Here is a 27,929-nt window from a genome sequence, read left to right on the forward strand (position 1 = left end):
CCTCCTCCTCCCCCCCCCACCTCTCTCCTCCTCCTCCTCCCCCCCCACCTCTCTCCTCCTCCTCCTCCCCCCCCCACCTCTCTCCTCCTCCTCCTCCCCCCCCCCCTCTCTCTCCTCCTCCTCCCTCCTCCTCCTCCCCCCCCTCCCCCCCCACCTCTCTCCTCCTCCTCCTCCTCCTCCTCCCCCCCCTCCCCCCCCACCTCTCTCCTCCTCCTCCTCCTCCTCCTCCTCCCCCCTCCCCCCCCACCTCTCTCCTCCTCCTCCTCCTCCTCCCCCCCCACCTCTCTCCTCCTCCTCCTCCTCCTCCCCCCCCCCCTCTCTCCTCCTCCTCCCTCCTCCCCCCCACCTCTCTCCTCCTCCTCCTCCTCCTCCCCCCCCCCTCTCTCCTCCTCCTCCTCCTCCTCCCCCCCCCACCTCTCCTCCCTCCTCCTCCTCCTCCTCCTCCTCCCCCCCACCTCTCTCCTCCTCTCCTCCTCCTCCTCCCCCCCCACCTCTCTCCTCCTCCTCCTCCTCCTCCCCCCCCACCTCTCTCCTCCTCCTCCTCCTCCTCCCCCCCCACCTCTCTCCTCCTCCTCCCCCCCCACCTCTCTCCTCCTCCTCCCCCCCACCTCTCTCCTCCTCCTCCTCCTCCTCCCCCCCACCTCTCTCCTCCTCCTCCTCCTCCTCCCCCCCCACCTCTCTCCTCCTCCTCCACCCCCACCTCTCTCCTCCTCCTCCTCCCCCCCCCACCCACCTCTCTCCTCCTCCTCCTCCTCCTCCTCCCCCCCCCCCCTCTCTCCTCCTCCTCCACCCCCACCTCTCTCCTCCTCCTCCTCCTCCTCCCCCCCCACCTCTCTCCTCCCCCCCCCCCACCCCACCTCTCTCCTCCTCCTCCTCCCCACCCACCTCTCTCCTCCTCCCCCCCCCCCACCTCACTTTGCAAATTCATTGCTATGCAACGTGACAACGCGTCAAAAAGAACTTCATGGGATGTTCCAAAGGTTGCTTGGAATGTCAGTAATTCAGAAACGTTGGGCTGTTGCACAAACAGATCCATGACACTCGAGCTCACTGACAGAAACAGGAATTGAAGCCAGTTTCAGTCTTCTGAAATGACTCCAATGCAGTGGTTTGTCACAACAGACATGAATCAAATCTTGCAAGGTCCACATTTGATAACTTTCTCACCGCCCCCGCCCCCCCAATCATTAGATCGTCTACAGCATGTAACCAAAGGAAAATGCAAAGTGCAGAACAATGCCGGAGAACACATTTCAATCGGGCACTCACTACATTCAAAAAGGAAATTGGTAACTTGGAGCTGTTCCACCCAGTGCCATTTGATTTTCCTCACCCAGTTACCGTGGCTCATCTCCTTCGATCCACCTTGGGCTCTAACACTTAGTTGCCTATATTTGTTTTGATCAGTATTGTATTAACACTAACATTGGTTGAACTACTGATTGCAAAATGGGTTGAAGTCAGTCGCGGAAAATGGCTCTAAAAGTACGAACACCTGATTTGCATTTACCGAAACTGCTGTATCGGCTAATTTAAGATTATGGCTAATGAAGCACTTGCATCAAACAATAGCCTCCAGCAGTGAAAAACTCAAAACAGCACAAAGAACAAGCACAAAATAAAGAGCCTCATTATATATAGCACCCTCCCCAACCTCAGCAAATCCCAAACAGCTGGACATCCAATAGCCTTGTGACAACAAGTGATGGTGCACCCAATTTGCACACAGCCAGCTCCCTTAAACAGTAATGTAATATTGGCCAGATGATCTGCTTTCAGTCATGTTAACTCAGGGATGAAACTTGGCAAGGGCACCATGGGGAATTCTGCTGTGCTTTAAAACAGTGCTGGAGGATGACTTTACAGCATCAGAGATCAAAATCTCATTTGAAAGCCTAAAAGCAACAAACCAGAATAAAACAACGCCTGGGTTTCATGGCCCAAATTCCCCAGCTCACAGGCTGCATTTGGTCCTCAAGACAGTTTGGACACCCTTTATAAAAGCTATTGTTAAGTTCAAGTACTGCTCCTATTTCCTGATGTTCAATGTGCAAAACTGCCCTCAGCCAAACAGTCAGGTTTGAGCTGCTTCTGGGACTTGACAGATAATGGAAGCCCAATTACTGAGATGAGCTGGTCACACATCCTCCATTTCACAAAGCACTGCAGATCCTTTCCTCAATGGCGACTGTTGCTTCCAACTCTGCCACTACCTACAGACACAACAGACCATCAATTCCAGAACTCAGGGATAAAGCCCAAAAGTTAAATCCAGGCCTTTCAGCAGTGAACTTCTACATGCAAAACGTGATAGAAGACTGGAATTCTCCAGAAAATGCAAGTCAATACCAGGTTAATTAGTTTTTAACAAAGCCATTAATAAATATGGGGCAAAAGTAGCTAAATGGAGATTGATCAGTGATGAGGCTTGGTTGGGCTGAATAACAAGCCCAAGAAGCTAGATGCCCTGACCTGTTTCCAAAATCCATTGCACATCAATGGAGTTTACACCAGCATCGGGTTAAAGAACATAAGAAATAGGAGCAGGAGTAGGCCATCTAGCCCCTTCAAGCCTGCCCTGCCATTCAGTAAGATCATGGCTGATCTGAAGTGAATTAGATCCACTTTCTCCCAATAACCCTTAATTCCCTTGTCTATCAGAAACCTATCTACCCGTGACTTAAATGTATTCAGCGAGGTAGCCTCCACCACTTCAACAGCCAGGGAATTCCAGAGACTCACCACCCTTTGAGTGAAGAAGTTCCTCTTCAACTCCGTTCTAAACTGCACCCCCTCTTACTGAGGCTGTGCCGTCTAGTTCTGTTTTCCTTTCTAAGCAGAAAGAATCTCTCTACCTCTACCCTATCTAGCCCCTTCATTATCTTGTAAGTCTCTATAAGATCTCGCCAGCCTTCTAAAATCTAACGAGTACAACCCCTGTCTATTCAATCTCTCCTCATAGCTAACCCCCTCATCTCCGGTATCAGCCTGGTGAACCTTCTCTGTACTCCCTTCAAGACCAATATAGCCTTTCACAAGTAAGGGGACCAAAACTGCACACAGTACTCCAGTTGCGGCCTCACCAGTACCTTGTACAAATGCAGCAAGACCTCCCTGCTTTTATGTTCTATCCCCCTCGCTATAAAGGCCAACATTCCATTCACCTTCTTGATCACCTGCAGACTGAGTTTTTGCGATTCGTGCACAAGGACCCCCAGGTCCCTCTGCACCATAGCGTGATGCAGCTTTTTGCCTTTTAAATAATAATCCCGCCTACTATTACTTCTACCAAAGTGGATTAGCCATTGGATAAAAGTAATGATTTTGGTGTACACTGCTCAAAGGACTAGATGAAATGTTTGGTAATTACACATCTTTGTACAGCCTCAACAAAATGATCAGTGACTTGTTACACAAAATTCAAACATTTGAGTGATATTTAATTTAGCATCAATGGTTATAATCGTGTTCTTGCATTTCACGCCAGTCCGTTATTTCCTCCCCCAAACCTCTCCTTTCTTTCCTCCTTTAAACCTCTCCCTTCGATCAAGGTTTCGGTCAACTACCTCAGCATGGACTCTGTCTCACTATCAAAATTTCTCTTCTGTGAAGTGCTTTGGAGTATTTTACACGTTAGAAGCACTATGTCATTGCAAGCAAGCAAGTCCAAACCTGCATTAGGACCTTAATTGAGGTGAAGGAAATCTTGATAAGTAGCCAGAACGCAAATCAACAGATACTGAACAGGAATTTAAAACTAACAACTGGGAACCTAGGTTACTCACAGCTAATATCAATTAAACCAAAATAGAGATTACATGCAATCAAAATAATATTGTCATTAGAGGATCTGTGAAGAGGTTAATGATTCAGGTCAAACCATTCCATTTGTGGAATGGGCAGTCATTTTTTTAAAGATGTCTTCAGCCAAATAACTTCAATACAGAAGTGAGTGCCACAGTTTCAGCTGTACCATTTTAGATGAGATGCTTAAACAAAGTAACTGTCTACCTCCTAGTTCCAGAGATTGAGCGTGCCCAGGCCACTATCAAGGGCAGAAATTCTTTCAGGCTGCCTGACTGAAATTCCTCAAAAACTGCCAAATGCAAGTTAGTCGTTACTTCATTGGTTTTGGCAAAGTGCACAGACAAAATAACGGCAACTTTACTTCAAACCGAATGCCCATGAAGCATTTATGGTGAGGGAAAGCTCCATTTCAAATAAATATATTTTTCCCACACATGGTTCCAAAACAGCAGTTTTCTCAAATCGTTAAACCTTGCACATCATCCTTGTCTTCCTCTCAGAAAAGGTGAATTTGGGAAGAGGAAAATTTTACCAAGCAATGGTAAAGGAACCACATTTCACTCCAGGGTATATGGGAGTTGGTGGGGTGGGGGGGGGGGGGGGGGGGGGGTGGAGAAGCGGAAAGGTGGGAAGGAGTTATCTGCAAATAAAATCTTTGGGAATGTTTTAATTACACTTCCATCTGTTTCAGCACAGAAGGACAGAGCTGCCATGGCAACAATGCTCCAAGCTCCATCTGCGTACTTCACACCTTTGCTAATGCCTCAACTTCACACTTGAGTAACTCCTCAACCAACATTGACAGACAGGGTGCGTGTGTCTTGGTGAAAGTCTTTATTTTAACTCCAGTACAATACAGTGAGTTGCTGCACAAAGTTGATGTAGTTTCAAGACAGATCAGCAAAGCAATGTATAGTCCCAATAGCTATAAGGGAGTGGGGGGGTGGGGGGAGGAAGGGGGAAGAAAGCATTCAGAAGTTTACTTTTCAAAAATTAAAAAGAATTCAGGCACAAAAAAAATCCTTATCTTTCTTATGTAGAACAAGCTTTAGAGCTTGTTATCAATCATCCTTGTAGAAAAGCATACAGACTTGTGATTTCACTTCGCCTTTGTACCAATCAGCCGCTGACCATTGCTCTTCAGAACAATGCTCACCATACTGGATGTATATTAACAACTCAAGTCTCAAACTCAGATAAGAAAATTCAAAATAATGGAAAAAATATCAGAAAGCTATCTTTTCGCATCAAAAGAAGTTTAAAATTAAAAAGTTAACCATCTCTGAAGGTCAAACCAACAAACACATTGGGATTGGCCAGCTCATTGGTCTGTTCAATTGGTCCAAGAAGAGCTGCCTCCACTCCCACCGCCCCAGCCCCACCATCATTTATTTTCTAAACAAAAAGGTTTAAAAAATGAAAAGAAATTTTTAAAGAAAAAACTTTTTAAATCAGCTTACAACAAGACAGTAAGTGTTATCGCAACAAAAGACAAGTTCCAGTGAACAAAAGTGCTCAGGTAGGGGAAGCAAATCAACTTACCCAGTAAAAATATGTATAAAACCTTAAATACGTTTTCTCTTCTTCTAAATGTACAAAAAAAGTTTATATATATATATATATATCTATATAGGGAAATTGGTTTAACAAGATTTTCGATCTGTAGTCTGCTTCAAGTATATAATTTCTTTAGTGTGACCCTGCTGGAAAATTGGCTCAGTAACCAGACTGGCCCCATATTTCCCTCCTTCAGCGGCATTCACGTAACCAGGACCCATTCCCCAAGAGTTCCAAATCATTGCACCCCCACCAGAGAATGAGAATTCGGACAAGAGCACAGGCAAAAAAAAGTTACATGTAAGCAGTAATAGGAACGCAGAATGAAAAGGAGATGAGAGCAATCACACTGGTAACATCACCTTTCCTTCTAAAAAAATTTTGAGGGGAAAAAAAAGCAGAATTTCTGCTGGACCTTGCTGTTAACACTGCATGAGAGACTTTTAGCAGCAGAGTGCACCGTTGTAAGTAGTGAGCGCACCTACACGACAAAAAGAAAAATGATTTAACCAGCAAACCATTGCACCCAAAAATCTGTCCAAGAACAGGGAATGGCCATCTGCCAAAACAAAACCTAGGTGGCAGGAAGCAGAGATCAGAACAGGAGAATGCAAAGATAAAAATATATAATTCTTTTAAAAGGAACAAAAACAAAGTTCTGATTGTGTGTGTGCGTGCGTGCACGTGTGTTTTGAACTTCCATTTCCCAGGCATGTGCAAAGGAACTTCCTGCGTTCCGTTAAGTCGTTAACGGTCCACAGACCGGGAGCCCAGCTCTACACGTAGAAAATGGATATCACACCCAGAAGACCCCTCTTTTTGCGCCCGGTTTTGTCCAGTGCATTAGTGTATGACTATACATGGAACCAGCCACATGTGTCCTTTTTATCAATTTCAAATGGTTCCTCTTTCTCCCTAACCTTTCCCATCAACGTTGCAGTTGTTGAATGCTGGACATCGAGCCACGATTTGGAAGAGAGGAGTCAATCGCAACCAATGGGATTCATTTATCTTAATGCCACAACACTGCGATTATCCCAAATCCCAAAACAACTGTTGAAATTAAAAATGCTACATGTAGATGTATAATATATACACATACCCATTAATATACATATGTATACACATACATATATAAACTCCCTTCTCAACCCTCTCTATGCTGTTTAGCTAATCCAGTTGTCTAGAATAAAAGCATGCACAGCAATAGAAGAGATACACAATGGAGTTTAAAGGGGAGGAGAAGACAGCTAAGTTCAGAACAATCATTTGTAAAGCTATACTCCCAAAAATCAATTCTTTCCCCCCCTCACTCATTCAAATCGTAAAGAGCTTAGAAAAAAAAAACAATTCATCGATAGAAGAATTGTTTCACACGAGGGAACACCAAACCTAGACGGAGAGATTTTTAAAAAAAAAGCAACGGCTGACAAGGCGACATCAATGGTTCAGCTGTAAGATTTTTTTAAAAAGTCAGCAAATGTTAGAGCTGTCCCATAGCAGAGCATTTTCTGTCCATTAGATCAGCCTCAGTGTTAAAACGGCAGCACAGGTATATAGCACTCTGGTCACTCCCATCCGTTGTCTTTAATCATGTGGGCCAATTCAATAATGAACTTTCCTTCTTTGTACTTCTGACTGCTCTCAAAGGCATGTTCCTGCAAAGTAAACAGGAGAAATGGTGTCAGTGGGAGGAGGAAAATAGGTGCATAACAGTTTAACATCCAAAATAAGAAAACCTAACCAGCAGAAAAATGGAGATTGAACCGTGACATTTTAACAGGATGTGCAATCTGCTCCCAAAGGTATCTCTGACTATTATGGTGGAATGAATATCCCAACAATGAATTCTCTACAGAGCTGCATACGTTGTGTCACTTTGTGTTCAGGTGCTCCTCGTTCTGCAAATGCAGCCCCCAATCCATCGCCAACCCACTACATGTAAACGTGTGCAGTTAATCCGCCAAAGGACAGGCTGCTGTCACTGGGGCAGCCTGAGGCCATTCTAGATCTATATGGTCCTCTTCACTTCATCTGTGCCCCTCTCATGGTACCCATGTCTCTATGGTGAATCTAGTGCTGGGATTAAAGATTGTCCAATAATAATACCAAAAAGGCAAAGAAAAATCAATTTTTTTGATTGGTAAATGTATTCCGATAACTACAAACTTGTGGTTTCAGGACTTTATTCATATGAATAAAAAGCAATTAATGTGTAGAGATTTCTTAAACCCTGTTTTAAGGTAACCAATGGTTTGGTTAGTGGTTTACATGTATTGTAAATGGACACTGGGAAAAGGGAACAGTAAAACAATCTTCAGGTGATTTGATCAGATCATTTCCTTGGGATAACCCACCAAGATGAAACTTGCTGAGTAAAGAAATCTCACTGGCAGATAGTGCACAATACTCAGCAGAACCTTCCAATCCTACCAAAGTTAATGGCTCACCATTTGCAATATATAGGGCTCATATCAGGGGATTACTACCTTGTTGATACAGTAAGTTGGGCCCCAGCAGATTGGTGGAGTATTGAATAATTCCTCTTCCTTTTGAAGGCAGCAACTTAGCACAGACATAGCTACAAGATGCCATACATGGAAAGTTGCCTACTTGGTCATACCTGAACAAAACCAGACAAAGATAATAAAGACAGAATATGCTGGAACAAAAGACACTAGAAAGGGTGCAGAGGACATTCAACAGGATGTTGCTTGGGCTGGAGCGTTTCAGCTCTGAAGAGAGGCTGGGATAAAAAATAAGTTACTGCGGATGATGGAATCTGAAATAAAAACAGAAAATGCTGGAAAATCTCAGCACATCTATCAGCATCTGTGGAGAGAGAATAGAACTAATGTTTCGAGACTGGATGACCTTTCATCAGAGCTGGGTTTAAGGTTATTTTTCTTAGAGCAAAGAAAACTGAGGAGGGACTTCATTGAGATGTACAAAATTGAGGGATTATAGATAAGAAGACTTTCCCCCTTAGTAGAGGAGTCAATAATCAAGAGGTACAGATTAAAGGTAAAGAGCAGGATATTTAGCGGGGGCAGATTTGAGAAAAAAAACATGATAGGCATCTGGAACTCACTGCCTGAAAGGGTGGTGGAGACAAGAACCCTCACAACAGTTGAGAAACAGTTAGATGAGCACTTGAAATGCCATCATAAGGCTACAGACCAAGTGCTGGAAAATGTGATTAGAATAGATATGTACTTGATGGCCAGCACAGACACGATGGGCTGAAAAGCCTCTTTCTATGCTGTAAAACCTTTTACAAGGTCAGGCAGTATTTGTGGAAGAGAAAAATTTAAAGGGATTCTCTCTTCCACAAATGCTGCCTGACCTGCTGAGTGCTTCCAGCATTTTGTCTTTATTTCAGATTTCCCGCATTTGCAACATTTTGTTTTGGTCAGACAGTGGATGTCACAGAGAAGCTTTAAACGCGGGGGAAAAATACGGTTCTGGCCTACACTAGCTAGATTCAAGGCAGGAGGAAAAGGGATCTGTACAGAGTGAAGGGAAGAGTGCAAGAACTCCACTCCTTTAATTGGTTCATACATCTGGAGCCAAATTACAGGCTCCATTTCATTTTGGTTCCACCCCACATTCCTCAAAACATATGCCTTTTTTGACAGATGTGATCAGATGCCACATCTCTCCCTAGAGTCCAGCTGAGACCTCTCCTGAAGAGGTCACCAAGACATATGAAGGACATTACACCTCACAGTGGCACTGTGGTTGGAGAAGACTGCTCAGCATGTTCAAATACTCTGTGCTTTCTCTTCAACCCAGTGGCATAACACACTGCTTCATCTCAACAAAGTTTCAGGGCTCCGCACAGCTCCTGTCAGCACACGTGGGAACACTACTGACTCATCAAGATACGAGACATGAAAAGGAAAACAGAATTGCATTATCCTTTTCTCCAGTGTTACTACCCTATACCCATCACCAGCAATGGAAATGAGCAACTTTGCAAAATATAATCAGAACAAGGAGACACATACGTATTTCCATCCCAGAGTAGTTTTGCAGTTTTCACAGTAGATGTCTGCTACAGCGTGCAATCCCGTCAGCAGCACTCTCTCCTCAGCAGGGCCGCAGCCCACATTCACCCTGCACGGGGAAAGATCAGAGTCTTCAGTCTGCTGCACGTCACACCACATATGCACTGCAGAGCCCACAACAGACACTCTGACTTCAAAGCCTGCAGACCCACAACACACCCACAGGCATCAAACTCTTGTTACGTTATACGTTGGAATCCATGCCTGCTCCATATTATACCAGTGTAGAATGCAGGTAAACTGTATGTATGCAGAGGCTAGTGCAATGTAGCAAAAAGGATACCCCTTGTGTACCTGTGCTTGTGAAATGCAAAAAAAATTAGATTTCTATAAAGCTGCTCCATAAGAATTAGGAGCAGGAGTGGGCAATTCAGCCCCTCAAGCCTGCTCCACTATTCAATACAATCATGGCTGATCTCACCTCAGCCTCAACTCCACTTTCCTGCCCATTCTCCATCACCCTTGAACCCATTTATTAATTAAAAATCTGCCTTCTCAAAGTTACTCCATGTACTGGCATCCACCACACTGGGGCAGTGAACTCCGCAGGTTCATTCTGAGAAGTAGTTTCTCCTCATCTATGTTTTAAACCCGCCATCTCTTACCCTAAAACTATGACCTCTTGTTCTTGATTACCCACTCATTTTGTTAATATCATTTATCAACTTGTATACCTCAATTAGATTTCCTCTCAATATCTTTTATATCTCTATTAGATCTCCTCCTTTTTCTAAACTCTAGCGTGTACAAGCTTAAACTGCTCGATTTTTCTCAAGACAACCCCTCATCTCTGAAATCAATTTAGTGAACTACCTCTCATGTCACCACGTCCTTCTCCAAATAAGGGGTCCAAAACTGTACACATTGCACCCACCTTTGCCTTGTATGGTTCCAGCTACACTTCCTTACTTTTATGCTCTATTCCTTTAGCTATAAATGCCAAAATTCCATTTGCTTTTCTTATTAGCTGCTGAACCTACATACCAGTTTTAATATGACTTACGCACAAGGACACCCAAATCTCTCTGCTTCGACATCTCTCTCCATTCAGATAATAAGTTGCCTTTCCATTTTTCCAACCAAAATGGATAACTTGGATAAGTGAGAATTTAAAGTCCACATTTTGGCTCACTTATCTAACCTATCCATATTGATCTGTAAATTTCTTATTTCATTGCAACTTACTATCCCACTGAGTTTACTGATATCTGTAAATTTAGCTATAGTATCTCCTATCCCTGTATCCAAGTTATTAATATCATTTGTAAATAGTTGGGGCCCTGATGACCAAACTCTAACACCTCACTAGTTAGATCTTACAAACCAGAGAAAGACCCATTTATCCCAACTCTGTCTTCTGTCAGTTAGCTAATAAATTACCCCTAACACCATGTGTATTAACCTTATCAAATGCCTTCCTGAAGTCCAGATATACCACCTCTACAAGAACCCCATTATATACTTTGCTTGACACATCTTCAAAGAACTCCAGCAAATTAAACATGATTTACCCTTCCTAAAACTATACCAACTCTGATGGGTTGTGTTTTGACTTTACAAGGTCTGTTCTAACTTCCTTAGTCATGGATTTTAACCATTTCTCATATTCTAACAATTAACCAACAACAGTCTACGGTTTCCTACTTTTTGCCTCCCTCCCTTTTTGGATAAAAAAATTAGCATTTTTCTAATCCACTGGAACCTTGCCCACATGCAGGGAATTTTGACCATTATAACCAATGGATCCAAAATCTCCACTGTCACTTCCTGTAATACTCTTTAGGATACAGACCACCAAGCCCTGGCAACTTGGTATAACAGGTTTATTTGGTAGCAAAAGCCACTAGCTTTCAAAGCACTGCTTCATCGAGTGAATGGGATTTCAGAAATTACCTGTTGGACTTTAACCTAGTGTTGTGAGACTTCTTTCTTATTGTATTTACTCCAGTCCAACGCTGGCATCTCCACAACTTAGTATAATTCAGTGTTAAGAGACTTAAAGTACATTTGTGGAAACATTTGGGCAAGAGAAAATCATGCAGATGAACAGGGAAGGACTTAGAGGAGTCAAGCCAACTTGGCCAGGACAAGCATTATTTAAAAAAAAACTATTGAATAATAGATACTAAGAGACTATTGGAGGGATTAAAAAACAGTGGTTAAGCATTAGTGAGTACCCTATCCCCACAACAGAAATATGAATTCTGCACTCCCACTTCACATTTGACACATACTCAACACAAATTGCCCGGTACAATATCCCAGAAACCAGCATTCTGGGGAGTGATGAGAGTGGAAAACACACTTGCTCCAATGCAAGCAAGGAAGATCTATATTGGTCAAAACCTGTAAAAAAAAATCAAAAAAGGTATTATCCTGCATTTCCAGTCCCACATTACATAGTTCTGCCCTAATCAAAAGTCAAGTGACATCCTCTGACCATGGCCACAGCAAACTCTCTCTATCACCATTAATAACAGTAGAGGAGAATGAGAGGGGAGGACACCAGGACAGAGTTAGTATCACCTAGAGGAGAATGCAAGAGGAGGACATTGGGACAGACAGTCAGCATCACCTAGAACTGGAGTGGAGACTGCAACGGAGACAGCTGATGGTCAGGAGATTGGAAACATAAGTGCAGTGAGAAATCAAATTGCTAGATTGGAGTTTGGAGCTCATGAGGTGATATTAGGATTCATAAGTGATGCAAGGCGAAAGGAAGCAGCTGATTGGGCAAGTATGGTCAGGTAATTATTTACTGCTTTTGATTGCTTAGAGCTTGTAAGGTCTTTATTCTGTGGATTATAGTTTATAACGGCTATACTCTAATCACGAGGACCAGGGAAGAAGGGCCCTAGAGAAATTGTTATTGGATTTTAACTATCTTCCAAAAAGATTAAGGGATAGGTCATGGCAGGAGAGCTCAAAGCCATGATGTGCTCCTCCAGTTCTACGTGGGAAGCTGAAAACATTACCAGTGCCAGGGGCTAGCATGCAGGAAGTACCACCAGCTGCAGCTCCTGAAAGCCTGGGTTCCAGGAGCTGGAGCTGCATCTGTGAGCACTGTAGTGCATCCAGAGAGTATTGTTGATAACATGTATAGCGAAGTGCTCACAGTGTAGGTTAAGGCTCCACAGGCAGGGAATTGATGACCGCCAGGCAAAGCAAGAGGACCAGACAGGCAAAACAAGAATCTCCTATAACATTGAGACGTATAAGATGATGAATGGGATGGATAGGATAGAGGTGGAAAGACTCTTCCCGCTCAAAAAAGACAGTAGGACTAGGGGGCACAGCCTCAAGATAAAAGGGGGGCGGTTTAGAACGGAGTTGAGGAGGAACTTCTTCACTCCAAGGGTGGTGAATCTCTGGAATTCTCTGCCCGTTGAAGTGGTGGAGGCTGCCTCGCTCAATATTTTTAAGAAGCGGGTTGATGGGTTTTTGATAAGAGAGGGGATTAAGGGTTATGGGGAGAGGGCAGGAAAGTGGAACTGAGCAGCGACAGATCAGCCATGATCTTATTGAATGGCGGGGCAGGCTCGAAGGGCTAGATGGCCTACTCCTGCTCCTATTTCTTATGTTCTTACGTTCTTAACTACCCTGTAAAGCAAATATACCTCTTGGGATACTAATCGGGGGGATGGCCTCTCAGGGGAAAACAAAAACAGCCAATTTTGTTGCATTGCGGTTGGCTCTGCTACACAGGAGAAAAATTGGGAATGCAATAATTATAGGGGATTCAATTGCAAGGACAGGCATTTCTGTGCCTTTCTGGTATTAGGGTACCTACAGGACAAATTGGATGAGTTGCACCTGGGTAGACACTTGTCTGGTTGCATTATCTATCCATTCAGAGACAAATAATCAACTTCAGTAATTTATCTCCCCATTACACAATTACCTCTTGTGTATCCCCAAAAATCCATTCTTAGCCCCTTCCGATTTTCCATCTATATTCTGCCCACGTTGTTTACAAGGTCTACAGGGCATCATAGTAGTCTCTATGTGAAAGGCATGCACTTGAAGTAAATATGGACAAGTTGAATTTTCTAAAAATTGAAGTAAATAAACATGAAAAAAAACTTTGCATTAGGAGATAATTAAGGATTTGGATTTTTAGATGCTAAGTTTCAATGGGTAGTAAGAAGTTTTACAATTATGAAAATGTCAAATAATGCAAGGTTATTACATTTTATTTGACACGAACATGGGGGCAAATAGGGAGATCTCGAAAGATTTTTATATTCTGGGAAAGGTCAGTTTCAAAGAAGGGCTAAAGACAATGAATCAAAATGGACAAGCAAAAGGTACGAGGAGTGATGCTGAGAGCCCTGAGCAGTGGCCATACAAGACCTTCTGGAGTGCTACTCTGTGCTGAGAAGAGAGTGGTGGAGGTAAAGTGAGCAGCATTAGAGCCAACCCAAAGAGTCTGTTTTCAGAAAAAGTTTTAAATCAACTACCCAGTTAAACCAGAAAAACAACCTATTGTCTGAAGTTCCACAGCAGAGTGGAAGATATGTCATGTGGTATGCCTCACTGAAGTGATAGTAGCTTTCTCCTTGGGCTATTTTTACTGGATTTTGATAGTTAAACAGAAGTGTTTGTTGCCGAAAATGTTCCCAACAATAAACAGTGTAGGATGGTGTATATAGAAAGAAATAATGGGGACTTGTGACAGAAGTACAGCAATAATCATGGATGATTTTAATCTACATATTAGATTGGCAAAGATAGCTTGAAAGGCAAGTTCACAGAATGCTTTCGCGGCACTTTTAGAGTAGCACATTATACAACCAGAGAGAAGGCGATTCAAGATTTAGTAATTTGCAATGAGACGGGGTTGATAAATTAATAATCACATAGCAAAGGCATCTTAGGTAGCAGTGATCATTATATGACTTAATTGTGAATTCAGTATGGAGTAAGAGTAGGTTGAAGTCCAGTTTTAGTCTTGTATAATAGCAATTACAAGGATATGAAAACAGAGCTGGTTAAAGTGAACTGGAGAACTAGGTTAACTCAACTGATTCTTCAGAGGAAATGTTATGAACATCGTTTGGACAGATTAGGTTTGTATTCTTTGGAGTTCAGAAGAAAGGTGATCTTAACAAAACATACAAGATCCTGAGGGAAGCTGACAGGATTGATGGTGACAAGATGTTTTTCCTTATAGGAGAGACCAGAAGAAGTTTTGCATTTAAGACGAACGCGAGCAGAGATCATTTTTTCCCCTCAGGATTAAGAGACTGTAGAACTCCTCTGCCAGAAAGCTGGAGAGGCAGGGTCGTAGAATATTTAAGGCAGAGGTAGATAGATTCAGAAATAGGGGGCGAACAGGAGAACTTCATTGAAACTACAATCTTATAGAACGCTCGATGAGCTGAATGGCCTACTCCTAATTCTTGATCCCTTCACGTACTTGGATTTTTAAGAGGCCTGGAAAATGTTTAGAAACAGGTTTCTACCCTAAATTGATATCCAAGGGTCATTAATTATCAAGGTAAGTAGAGAGACTTTGGTTTTTCCTTTCAGGAAAAGCACTTCAAATCAGATTTTATTGAATTCTTTAAAACAGATCATTACATTTCATTTAAATGGATAGGCTATTTGATCTAAATCATCTGGAGACAGCTAGGTGTTTAAGCTGCAAAATATTTAAAATAAATACAGAAGTATTTTTAGACTCACTAGTTGTGGCATTAGTTGCCAGCACATTCAGCGAATAGGAATTCACATATATCCAGCATACTTCTGAATACTTCAGAGCATGGCTGGCAATTCTGCCCACAAGTGATGAGATCAACCAGGGGTGTGTTGCCCAGTCGCAGCAGTTTCCTCCAGCTTGCTTAAATGCCTTTGGGAAATTCCTAAAGCTCGTGGAGCTTCCTCAAACAAGCCCAAGATTTTCTGATTTTTTTACCTCAAAAACAAAGTGAGGTGATGAGTGAAAAGAAATTAAATTTATACCATGGCAGATCTGACAAACCAGCTGTTCACCACCACCCCCCCCAAACCAAATATCCATATCTGCTCAAGTATGACAATGCAGCCCAGCTCAATCTTATTGGAACAGCATAGTCACTGGACCAAATCAGTCTGGCCCATCACTTTATCCTCCTTCTCTGATCCCAGCCTACAGGCATGGAGCCAGTCAGAAAACACCTACCAAGTGAAGACCAGCCAATTCAGTATCGGAAGTCTCCCTGGTTTACAAGTGTTCTACAGCGTAGTGCATTATCTTCCAAACCAAGTCAAGGCCTCAAGGTCGTTCATCACTGCACGACTGGATGAACAAACTAATCCGAACTCGAACATACTAAAGAGCATTGTTATCCTATTCGAAGGGGCATCTCAGGAAAGAATCCTCCCTTTCAAATTTCCTCAACTTGCCAATAAGTAGTAATGAGCTTGCAGCAGTTACTTGTGCCAAATGCTCAATTTTGTGTATAACCACAATCTGGGTAGTCAGCAAATTACTTTTGAACATTTAAAATGACTGACATGAATTAGAAATCCCAGGTGTAATATGAAAAAAGAATTGCAAGACCAAGGGGTCTAATTCCACTTGTGAGGCAATCATACCATGAGCAGCTATTGGGACTCAGTTTGCCTAGTCTCTGGAACTAGGGGAGGTGGGCAGCATGAGCTAGGATTTCAGGTCCATTAGTTATTATCTAGTGAAAATTGCCTGTGTGTGCATGTCTCAGAGGTGATTGAGGCACATTTTCCTGAGCCAAGCAGCCTGCTGATACTCATGAGAATAAAGCACAGCAGACACTAGTGGGAAAGCAGCAAATAATATGGACATTCCAAAAGAGGGAAAAGAAAAATTGTGGTAATATTTAAAGATTCTACCTCAAGGAAGTTGTTAGACTGGCAGAGTGGAAGGTGCCTTAGAGAGTCACACAAAGCTTTGAAGCACTTGTGTATAGTCACAAATAAGAGTATGAAGGGTATCCAACCCATCAAGCCTGCTCTTCCCAGAAGCTGTGGCAGATTATTCTATCATACACTCTTTCTCCCCACCAACTGTTGATCCTCTACATTAATGCCAAGCTCCTTCTCTAGCCTTCCCTGAATAAAGATCAAACAATGCTGTTAATGGCTCTACAATAATTCATGGAATTAACATAGCTACATTCCATGTACTGTATTTTAAAATAGGTACGTTTACAGTTGCAGTACCCAATGTAATTCCATGATTTTAACAGTGTGGTTTTATCATTCCTGAGTCCAAAGATGTGGTTAGGTTAATTGGTCATGATAAATTGCTCCTTAGTGTCAGGGACATTAGGAGAGTAAACATGGAGTTATGGGGATAGGACCTATGTGCAACTGTTGTCAGTATAGGCTTGATGGGCCAAATAGCCTCCTTCTGCACTATAGATTCTGATTCTACGAACCACCAAACTGTACAGAAACAACATTAAACTTGCTGGCAAATTACAGTCACAATAGCTGACTCCAACAAAGTTTCCCAATGTTATAACCATTGTGAATAGAGAATAGTCACCAATGTAGGGTACTGGAAAATCCACTATGATTACAGCCTCAAGGTAACAGTGTAGAAGAGGGCAGATTCCCAGGGGAATCTTTTCTAAAATGGACAAAATCACCCACAGCCTCTGACCCAAAGACTGCATGTTTCTATGCAACCCTGAAAATCTCTCTACAGAACGACTTAACACACTCAAGCGTTTAATGGAAAAAAGGAAACAAAAAATAAATCGCAGGTTTGGGGTGGGTGGTGGGGTGCGCAGAATACTGTGATAAGGAAATCCCAAAACACTATAACGCAGAGGGATAATATTTCATAACCCGTATACATTTACAACAGATGAGGAACTCCAAAACACAGCTGGAACAAATCCTACCAATTATACATACGGAGCAACTCTTGACACAGACCCGGCTCTCCCACTCGAGACCCAACGTAGGGGAAAACCACCCTTCACGATCAAACTGCTCAAATTCTACACCTTCACCTTCAACTCCACCCCAATTTCTTACGTGCCAATGCAGACCTGCAAACACAACACCCCCAATCCCAGCAAATTTAAAGGAATCAAAAACAACAAGTTGATTTCAAACACACAGCTTTAAATGTTTCTAACAACCATTGTGAAGGACTTTCTCCCTGAATAAGAAACCACACACATTGTCCCATTTTACACCTGGTCAGGTGTCTTTGTTAGGATTAAAAAGCAATAGCCACTGGGTTCAGTTAATCAACCAAGACTTCCACTGCAAAATTGAGCCTAGTATGTGTTACTCATCGTTTCCAGTTTTATAATTCATCCCCCAAAAGACCATGACAAGTTCACGAGTGCAGATTTGGAGGAAAAACAAACCCATGCAGTGCGAGGGCACACAGATAACCTAGAACAGTGAACAGCAAAGACAGCCACATACTTACACAGAGTTGAACAGGTATGCACGTCCCTGGCTGCCCTGGAACGACTGAGAAAGAGAAAGAAAAATGAATTGGTTTTTTGACTAAAAGAAACCAGGAGATTCTAGTCCAAATTTCATCCTTCATAAAAAATAGCTGAGCTGTATTTTTGTACTAAAAAGCATGTGCATTTCACACCAAAAGACCTTCTTAAACTACAGAGTCCATTCCTAATGAAGTGTACGTGCTCAGACATACACAGTCAAGAGGCCTGTTAGTGAGAGAGAAACCACCCATTTACAATAAAAATATACTCTAATAGCAAGTTTGCTGGTTTTATAAAACCACTCCTCTCCATATTTCAAAAAAATCCTGCTTCACAATAATTCCCCTTCATACTTAAACACCAATTGGAGAAAAGGGGAGGGATGGGACAACTTGTGCACAGTCCCTGAAACCAAATTACGAATACTGGGCGGCACAGTGGTTAGTACTGCTGCCTCACAGCGCCAGGGACCCACGTTTGATTCCCAGCTTGGGTCACTGTCTGTGCGGAGTCTGCACGTTCTCTCCATGTCTGCATGGGTTTCCTTTCCGTGCTCTGGTTTCCTCCCACAGTCCAAAAGATGTGCTGGTTAGGTGCATTGGCCATGCTAAGTTCTCCCTCAGTGTATCCAAACAAGTGCTGGAATGTGGCGAGTAGATTTTCCACAGTAAGTTAATTGCAGTGTTAATCTAAGTTTACCTGTGACACTAATAAATAATCTTTAAATAAAATGCAAAGTGTCTTAAAAGGGATGGCAGATGACACCTAAAACATTAGCACTTCTTTTCCTCATGCAGTACACTTATTATTTGCCATCTATAGCCAAAACTACCCAAACACACAGAGGCGAAGTGTATGCTCAATAAAAAGATATCCACAACATAAAGAGCTATAAATAGACGCAGTAACGAAAATCAAATTTTTTGTTTGTTTAAATTGCAGGAAATCACCAAACCGGTCACCAGAATAGATCATTTGCAAAGGAGACGGCTGTTAATAGCAAAAGAGAGAGTGTTTGAGCTAAGTGACCAAACCCAGTTTAATTAGATACATCACAATTCAAAAATCAACAAACTACTTTCAAATCTGAAACTCGTGATGGAGATTCCAGAGGCAGACGCTGAAATCTACCACACGGAATAATTGATTACTTTCCCTTATTTTGTAATTGCTCCTTACTTCTTTTGGTAATTTTTTTTAAAAAAACGTCCCCACTGAATACTTGGCCACATTGATTGTGTGCAGTCCTGCCAAAGACATATGAGACCAGTAAGATCTTGCAATATTAAACAATTCTAAAAAAATTAGCACAAGCAGTCAGAAGCACACTGTGCTTGCACCGTGCAACCATCTCCACAGTTTTTAGACATTTGATTGTTCTGTGATTATTATGGGCTGCACACTCAGTTTTATAACTGCATCTTCCATTAATAGGCTGGCACAAATATTTCTTTGTTGCTGAAAATCTGCCAAACTTGAGAGAGACAGGCTTCAGCCAGGAACAAATCAACTCACGAGCAGCAAGCAATTCTGATTGGTTCCAGATTACATAATCTTTCCATTACCAACAGGAAACTCACACCTCACCAGGCAGTGCAAGGTTACAGTTGGGAGTGTCCAGAACTTCTCCAGTGTACCATCCTCGTCAGCTAATCAGTGGGGAAACAGCAGCTTCTCATCACAACAGTGCCAAGTTTCCACACTGTGTTCCCAAAACAGAGGCTGAAGCAGCATAGTGCATGACAGAGAACTAGTTCACTGTAAAGAATGCTGCCGAGTGCTAATTATGAAGGTAGTAATGGGGAAGGAACAGCATTTGAAAGATACTCCAATTTTAATGTTGGTATTAAATGTTAATTAATGTCAGTATTCTTGGGATCCAAGGTTACACATCACCAATGTCACATAGGTCAGCCTGTGGTCCAATTACAACAACTGACCACCCATCCACACCCACCAGTTACACTGCAGAGTATCACTGAACCCACCCAATTTGACTTCTACAATCATCAAGTTATCCAGTCTTTCCCCTTCCATGTCTGTGGGATGGTTGTATAGGGGAGAAGATCAATGTCAAGAGTTGTGAAGGTGGAGCAACGCATCCTGGGCTTGCTTTATTTTTGGGAGGCGTTATAGCCAAACAATAATGCTGGCATGAAAATCATCCATCACTTATACAACTCCATGATGCCAGTGGTTTGAAAATTGTGGGTCCAAGACAAGTATACCACGTATTGCCAAGCCACAGCCTCAGGCTCATACCCATTTTGATGATAGTGTAGATCACATTGCAGGCACTGGGCAGTGCAAACAGATATTGAGAGAAGTCCAGGTATACGGGTTAACTGTGTCCTACTGGCTCTTGGTACAGACTCGCACAAAGGCTTGGCAGCCTGAACACATCCAGCGATGGTGCAGCAACCTTAGCCTGCGAGAGAAGAGACAACTCTCCAAGCCCGTGCAATCAGCTTCCCTCCTAAAACGTCAAACACAATCAGATCAATAAACAAATCTAAGCACCCCACGGCCGAGTGTCTCGGTCACTCTAATGTAACATCACAGCAATTGATGACACCTTACAGGCTCCCAGAGACTCAAACCATTATCAAAAACAGCACAGAATCAACGATCACGCTGGATCAACCAACAAATGAGGGGAAGAAAACTGTTGTGGTGCAAAATCCTATCAGAAGTGCTCCACAGCATTTTCGCAATCTTTTCATTTATCTCAGGTTATGAATTTCCTTACACATTACCTACTCAAACTGCTTCATTAACATATCCCTTGTCCAAGAACATTGCAAAAAAGAGCTAGATGGGAGAATAGAAAAACAGGCATCATATGAAGAATACCAAAAGCACGGATTGAGGAGATTTACTATTCTAAAAAAAACTTCTGAAGGAAGAGCCAGAGATTGCAAGAGAAAGTGAAGCAGCAAGAGTTCTAAAAACATGGAGCAGAAGCAAGTAGCATCACGGCGTTGAAGAACTGCACAAACACCCAGCTAGGAGTGCTGTACTGAGGCAAGTTCAAAGACAACATTCACTCTGTTCAGATCACCACTCAGAGGAAGATAAAAAGCCAGAGATTTGCATTGGAAGATGTGGCAAACAATAAATGGCTCACTAGGTCAGCTACACAAATTGTCAAACTGACATCTTTCCCAGGCCAAAGAATGCCTACTTGGGATTCCCACTGCATTGTCACACTTCCTCTTGCCCACCCTACACAGGGTCCTGCAACAAGCATTCAGAATCCCTAATCATGACAAGGCCACTTCTGTCTCATGTCTGAAGTTGGATTTCATCAATGAACCTTCCACAGCTTCCCACACCTAATATTCTGTGAAATTGCAATAGTCCTCACAATCATAGGGTGCACGTACCAGCACGCAGTCAGTTATGTGGTTCATCTATAGGGAACAGTAAGCACAGATATGGCAATAAATTGCCGTGTCAGCAGCAATATAGAGAAAAATGAGCCAACAACTATTGGACAGCGGCTGCACCGGGTAATGAGTTTCGTTATTCTGAAGGCATTTGCCCAAATCCCAGGCACTTCTATTTACGGCAATTAGATCCATCGACACTCACGTCCCACGTCTTTCGAATTTGTCATCAACCCCATTGCATGCCGCAACAAAGCCGGGCTTACCCAGGAAAAGCAATCATCCATGTTAGTAACAATTCTGATTGCCAATACCAAAAAGGAAAAAGGATAAATCAGACAGGAGAAGGATACACTCTCACACACGCACAGACAGTAACAGAGATGAAATTCAGGAGGGGAATAAGATTGAGAGGGGAAGTGGTATACACTGTTTTTCTTCCCCAAATATATATTGCAACATTCCCAACTACTACATACGCCATGGAGAAAGGCAGGCAAAAGAAGTTCAGCTATAAGATAAGGAACTCCACATAGGATGAGGGAATGCAGAGCAGTTGGGGTGGGGTGGGGTAGAAATAGCAGAAATCTGTAATTTAGCTACTCTGGTCCTTTGACCATATGTCAAATTAGAACAAAACAGAGAGCAGGAACATGGGTCAAGTGTCAGCAAGCCTGTAATGGTTTAGACAGTATTGCTACAGAGTTGGAGTTGATTGGATACCAAGCAGGAACACAGTAGGTCCACATCAGTTCTGCAAAAAAAGAAAGGGCAGGGAACTGCCTGAAGCACCAATTAGCTCCTAATCTAACCTTATGCCCTCACGTGAAGCAGGACTGTAAACAATGAAGGTAGCACACTCTAAATATGTCAATCACTATTAGGCATTAGGATAAAAATAGAAGTATTTCTGGGCGGTGAGAGGCCGCTATTTGTATTGGCCACCATTACATAAATCAGTAATCCCACAAAGAGGGAGTAGCACATCAGGAAAGGGTGCTGCTAAAACGGGAAGAGTTGTTCCCTCCTGGTACAAGTCCAAGTCCAACTCCCTGTCCCAACACTGTTTACTATCGCTCCATCAGATCACTCCTCTTTCTCACTCTAAGGAGTCATACATAGCAAAATGCCCTCATTTCTCCATACTTGGATTACGTATTTCGAGCTGGGGTTTCTAGATACTGAATCTCCCACAGCACTGCATTGAGTTCCAGCTATCTTGAATGTGCATGTTCCAAAACCACGGTTGTCAATTTCAAAAGTTTTCAGCACATCAGCAGAGAGGAATGCAGTGCACTGGTAATGAGCCCCCCACAGGCACAGACCCAAAGAGAAATCCAGTAGCAAATAAGAATGCCAGACCTACAATTAGGCAGTAAGGTCACAAAGATTAGAAAGGGCAATTGCTCCATTTCTTCTATGATTCTCTTTCCTCACTTTTCCTGCAACACCTGCCACGTTGACTCTGAGGCACGTTTGTGCAGGTTTTGTCTGATCTTTGGTAGAACATTCCAAGTTCATATTTTAAGCCTTGGCAGCAATTGTCAGCAGACTGTTCAACTACAAGAGGCACAGCAGCAGAGTCAGACTGAACCTTACAACAAGAGAAGGCTGCCAATGTGCCTGTGTTGGTTCTACAAAATGAGAGCTGATTGGTCACATTTCCGCATTTTTTAAAAAAACCCTTTTCAATTCCTCTTTTGAAAGTCTGCTTCCACAATCCTTTCAAACGGGGCATTCCAGTTCATCAGAACTCACTGCATTACAAAATTCTCACCTCTGATAGTATTATCATCTAATATGTGGCCCTGTTTTTTGAGCACACCTGGCCCCAACAAGTGGCAGCAGTTTCTCCCTCTCTACACCAAAACCCTTCATAATTTTGAATACCTCAGTTCTCACCAACATTTTTTAAAACACATTGTCTACAATCAGGAACTCCAATCATTATTTCCCCTGGTCTAATTTAGGCCCAGAAACGTTATACAGCACCACTGCTGTTGGCTCCAACTAAGGCAGCTAACACAGCACTCACTGAAGTTGGAATTTCAGCCTAACAGCCAAGATTGAATTGTGTTTCTGCTTGTCAACAGTGCAGCAACCAAAATCCTGAACAGGGAAAAAAAACATTTTCACATACTCAGTAGAACAAGTACCCCAGCCTATCCCCTTGTCGTCAAGGCCTTACCTTGGAAATTAGCTCGTCGTGATTCGCTAGATGAGCTCGACAATGGATGCAGCTGTACGTCCGGTGACAGTTTGGCAGGTAAGCCTGGAAGGTTTTTGATTTTGTCATCTTTACCATTTCCAACGGGTGTTCTTCACTGCTGAGCTCTGGGCTGGCAGTTGAAGAGTTACAGGCCTGATGCACTCTCTGACAGAAGAAACACTGGAAAACGCAAGCAAAAGCCGTCGTTGTAATGGAGTGTGTGTGGTCTTCTCCACACAGACACCACGAGGGAAACTGTCAGAACCTGCAATTGGAAATACAGAAAGGTCACATTAGTACAGGTGAAAAGTCACATAAGCTAGGTCACAAACTCACATCCCCAGGATAACAAATTATGGGGTCTCAGAGCAGGAGTGTGATTATTTTTGTAAGGTCACAGTGTTAAGGGGCATGACTATGTGGATTTGACATTGAGACTAGCCAGGACTGAATTGGAAACGAAGCAGAGCTATGTGGACCGTACCGGTTCCTACGTTTAGTGGATTCTGCTTTTCTTCAAGTGGTTTCAACTTTAAAACTTCTACTATTAAAAAGTCTTAAAGCATTGCTAAACACAATCCTCCTCTTTTGCAATTTCTGCAACATCTCATACATATCATGTTCCAGCCCCATTGTACTAGGTGAGCACAGTTGCACAAACCCATCCTGATGAAAACTGGGGCTTTAAGAGTTAAAAATAGCAGAAATGCCTCTGAATATAGGTTTCTGCGGAGTGGTGCCTCACCTACATGTTCTTCTCAAAAATTATAGTTTTCTTTTAAAAAGTCAAGTTGAATTCAAACATACACTATTATCCAGTATCAAAAGCAGACCATTTTAAATACAAATGAACAGGGTGGAGACCAGGACCTCAAGGGCAAGGAAGATTAGCCACGAGGCTAAGTGGACCACACCTGTTCCTATGTCTACTGTACAGGTACTATTTTTCTCCAAACAGTTCTAACTTTATATTTTGCTGTTATAAGATGTCCTAAGGTAAATGTCAATATGAATCAAGTAGCATTCGCAAGATGGGTGATCCATTGCACTCCCAGTTTGTACAGCACTAATCAAAGATCAAGTTGCTAATGTCTGCAGCTATTTTTATAACATTCTTTTAATTCAGATTCTGAGAGCCCAGCAGTGAATCAGCTCCACTTAGTCATGTGTTTGTGGAACCTTACTGCGCTCAAATTGTCATACAGGTAAACACTGCAGCCAATCAATGCATTTCAAAAAGTAACTCATTGGCTGCGAAGTGCTGTCATATGCACTAAGTGTGCAATAAATCATTATATAATTACAACTTCTTTCTTTCCCTTCTCTCCCCATTTCCAGATTGAGCTGTTTAGCTTCCTTTCAGCATCCACTGTTTCCAAAGAACTTTACAGTATTGCCTGTTGCCATGCAAATCAGCATGCCTGTGCAGAGGGAAATCCAACACTAATTCCCATCATCACATTCTCACCTCTTAAAAAAGAGGATTGGGCAGTCATTATCTACTTTAATTTTCTCCCCCACACTCCCTCCATTCCCAGTATCACATGGAACTAGGTGTCCCCTAATTCCTCACTCAGTCATGAAATTGGACTCCTCAGAGGAAAGAATCTTCCCCTATTGTTTACAAATTTGAAAACCTCAAATCTTTGTTTAACCTCACTATCACGAGTCTCTCCTTAGTTATAGTTTCCCATCCCCCAATGAGTCAATGCCAAACATTGTGCAGCTTTTTTATCCTTTGCATAATGCAACACCAAAATTGTAGCATGGCTGAGTGTAATTTGTATAAAATTAATCATTCTTGTACTCAATGTTACAAATTAAATGCAAAATGCTCTTCATCTTATGGTTTAATTTCCTGCAGATATTTAAACAGAGATCTCCTTGTATATTCATATCCTTCAGCAGCATGCTCCCATTTTCCATCTGCAGTGCAGACACTTGCACATCTGAATTGAAGCATATACACAACATCGACCCCTCACTGATTGCCAAACCTTTGACTTTTCTGCCTTCTTAAAATCTACAAATACTGAAGTGGACTAAACACTGACCCCCTGGGTTATATCGCTTCCAACTTTTTTCCAATCTGAGCACCATTATTCTAATTTGCTGTTCTTCCAATCAGCTTTCTATTCAACCCTGTCTTTTCTCAACACATTTCCAGCAAGATATCTTCTCAATCTCCATACACACTATATTTATCTATCCTTTATCAAATCCCCAATTGCTGTCCTCAATTGTACTCAGCATTACCAAACAACCTAGGATTTTATTTCAAACAATGGACATTGGTAATCAGGCTTATTGATCTGTAGTTATCCATTGAACCCCTCTAGTTTTATCATTTTTTCCCTAGAACCAATTCTTGTCCTAGAGGAATCAAGAACTACAGCAAATTTAAAATTTTAATTCCATTATTTAGAAAAAAACTGATGAAAAAATGTTTAACATTCCTGCTATTCCAAAGCTGTAATGCTTAAGACGTGTGCTCCAAAACTAGCCGCACCCTCTCCAAACTGTCTGGCATCCACCTAGCAATGTGGAAAATTACCCATGTTTAACTCTTGCCAGCAAGGACAGACAATCCAACCCAGTCAATTAGTATGCTTATCAGCCTATGTTCAATCATCCAAAAAGTGCAGGGAGTATCAATGGTGCTCATCAGTAACTAGCTCAATAACTAATTAGAATTATAGACTTCCTCTAAACATGGTCAAGGTTTGAATTTCAGATCAGGTTGGCTGAGAGACTAGGGCAGCATTGGGCCCTTTTAAATAGCAATATAATTTTAATCTCTTGGTTCAAAGAAACCCATCCTTGAAGGCATGCTCTATTTGCTTTTCATTTCTTATACTATGTTCATATGACAACAGGCATAAACTGGTTAGTTCCTTTGCTGTTGACAGGAAACAGAGGTAGTCTTGAGTAATCTATTAGAAACAAAGTTTAATTTTATGTTTCTGATAAGAAGGGTTAAAACTTTAGTTAGCTTCATGTTTAACAAAGGTGCCTACGTGTCTGTGGGTTTTTGGCTTCATTTTAAGTTGTGTCTGCATTGTATCTAAACAATGCGTGAAAACAGTGTTTAAAGAAAGACTTAAGCTGTTGCTTAGCAACCAAGGTCCCACACTGAAAAATACAAGCACTTGTGGTTCAGTTGTAACCAGGTATTCAAGAAGAAAGCAGCTGTCACAGAAACTGCCAGCAAGGCAGGGTAATGGAGTAAGGGGAAGAAAGCAAGTCACAGTAGCCACAAACACATGAAAAGGGGAGTCTCAGGAAGACTGAATTCATGGAACAAAGAACTGGAATCAGAAAAAGTTACCATTCACTGGTTAAAGGAAGGACAGAGAGAGGCTCTCAGTTAAAGACAGAACTGAAAGGTGCAGACCTGATGAATTTAGTTGGAAAGAAGCCAGACATCTGAAGTAATCCCAAGGTCAGTGACACCTTTAATAGAGCCTGTGAAGCAATGGTGTTCCACCAGTGTGGCTAGGTACCTGATTGTGGAAGCTTGAATGCACGTGGCAATTCAGGGCAGAGGAATACTGAAAGAAGAACTTTAAATCCTGGATGCAGATGTTTGAAGGTATCCTAAAGAGAGCTTGCGGGGGAGAAGATTGCAGAATGTGTTATTCGAGAGCAGAGTTTGAAAACACTCGCGTGGAAGTTGAGTTCAGTGAGACCCCTTGGCTTACAGCGTGACCAGCATCTGGAGGGATTTAAAGAGAAATCCGCAGAAATCTATAGGATAATATCTGCCCCTTGGTTTCAAGAGTTGATATATCTGACCACAGTTGGTCTGTAGACTTACATACTGGGAACATGAAAGTACGTTTGGTAACATGTTATTCTTAACATTTGTCTACATCTGTGACGATATAGGTGAAGTGAAAGGAGTATTGTATTATATTCAATCATTTCATGTTTAATAAATGTTTTCTTTTATTCAAAGTTAATGGCAGTCTTGTGCCAGCAGATGCTATTTGTTCATGTCCCTAAACAAAATATAAAAAAGTTATGGTCTATCGAGCTGGGGTTCCATTCTTGGACCCCCACTGTCCAGTATTATGCAATATCAGCTGAGATTGTAAGAGTCAAGATTCTTCTCCAAAACCAAACTCCTCTGCACTTTGAAGGTGTGTAGATGATTCATTGAGGCTCACAGACCACTGTTTAAATCACTATTTCTGTTAATCCTCATATCTCCATTTGCTGATGCTAATACATTTCTCTGCCAAGTATACCCAGAACCGCCTTTTCCAAGCCTCCAGGCCTACAAACAAAAACTTCCAAACTAGGGCACACCAGTAAGAAAGATACATTGACCAAGATGCCCAGGTATCAATTTGTACTTTCCCAATTTGAGGGACCCAGTGGCATTAACTGAAGAATTAAAGCGAAAGGAACTAGAGGATCACAATTGTTAAACAGGGGTTAAAGCTGGAGCTGATCA

The 27,929-nt window shown here is 42.2% G+C and overlaps 1 protein-coding gene across 2 annotated transcripts in view; it reads right to left on the minus strand.

Moving 5' to 3' along the window:
* Positions 1–4,614: 4,614 nt before the first annotated feature.
* Positions 4,615–27,929, minus strand: part of ypel1 (yippee-like 1) — a 40,383-nt gene continuing 17,068 nt past the window's right edge. For both annotated transcript variants that reach the window (XM_080208514.1, XM_080208515.1), the window contains exons 2-5: positions 23,450–23,735; positions 17,851–17,894; positions 9,375–9,483; positions 4,615–7,022 (exon numbers count right to left, since the gene is read on the minus strand). In XM_080208514.1, the coding sequence (XP_080064640.1) occupies positions 6,933–7,022; positions 9,375–9,483; positions 17,851–17,894; positions 23,450–23,566 (360 nt within the window). In that variant the 5' untranslated portion in view covers positions 23,567–23,735 and the 3' untranslated portion in view covers positions 4,615–6,932. The remainder of the gene's footprint in view (positions 7,023–9,374; positions 9,484–17,850; positions 17,895–23,449; positions 23,736–27,929) is intronic.

This window comes from Carcharhinus amblyrhynchos, chromosome 20 (genome assembly GCF_965287045.1).
Source record: "Carcharhinus amblyrhynchos chromosome 20, sCarAmb.v2.hapA, whole genome shotgun sequence".
In the NCBI taxonomy this organism is placed as follows: domain Eukaryota; kingdom Metazoa; phylum Chordata; class Chondrichthyes; order Carcharhiniformes; family Carcharhinidae; genus Carcharhinus; species Carcharhinus amblyrhynchos.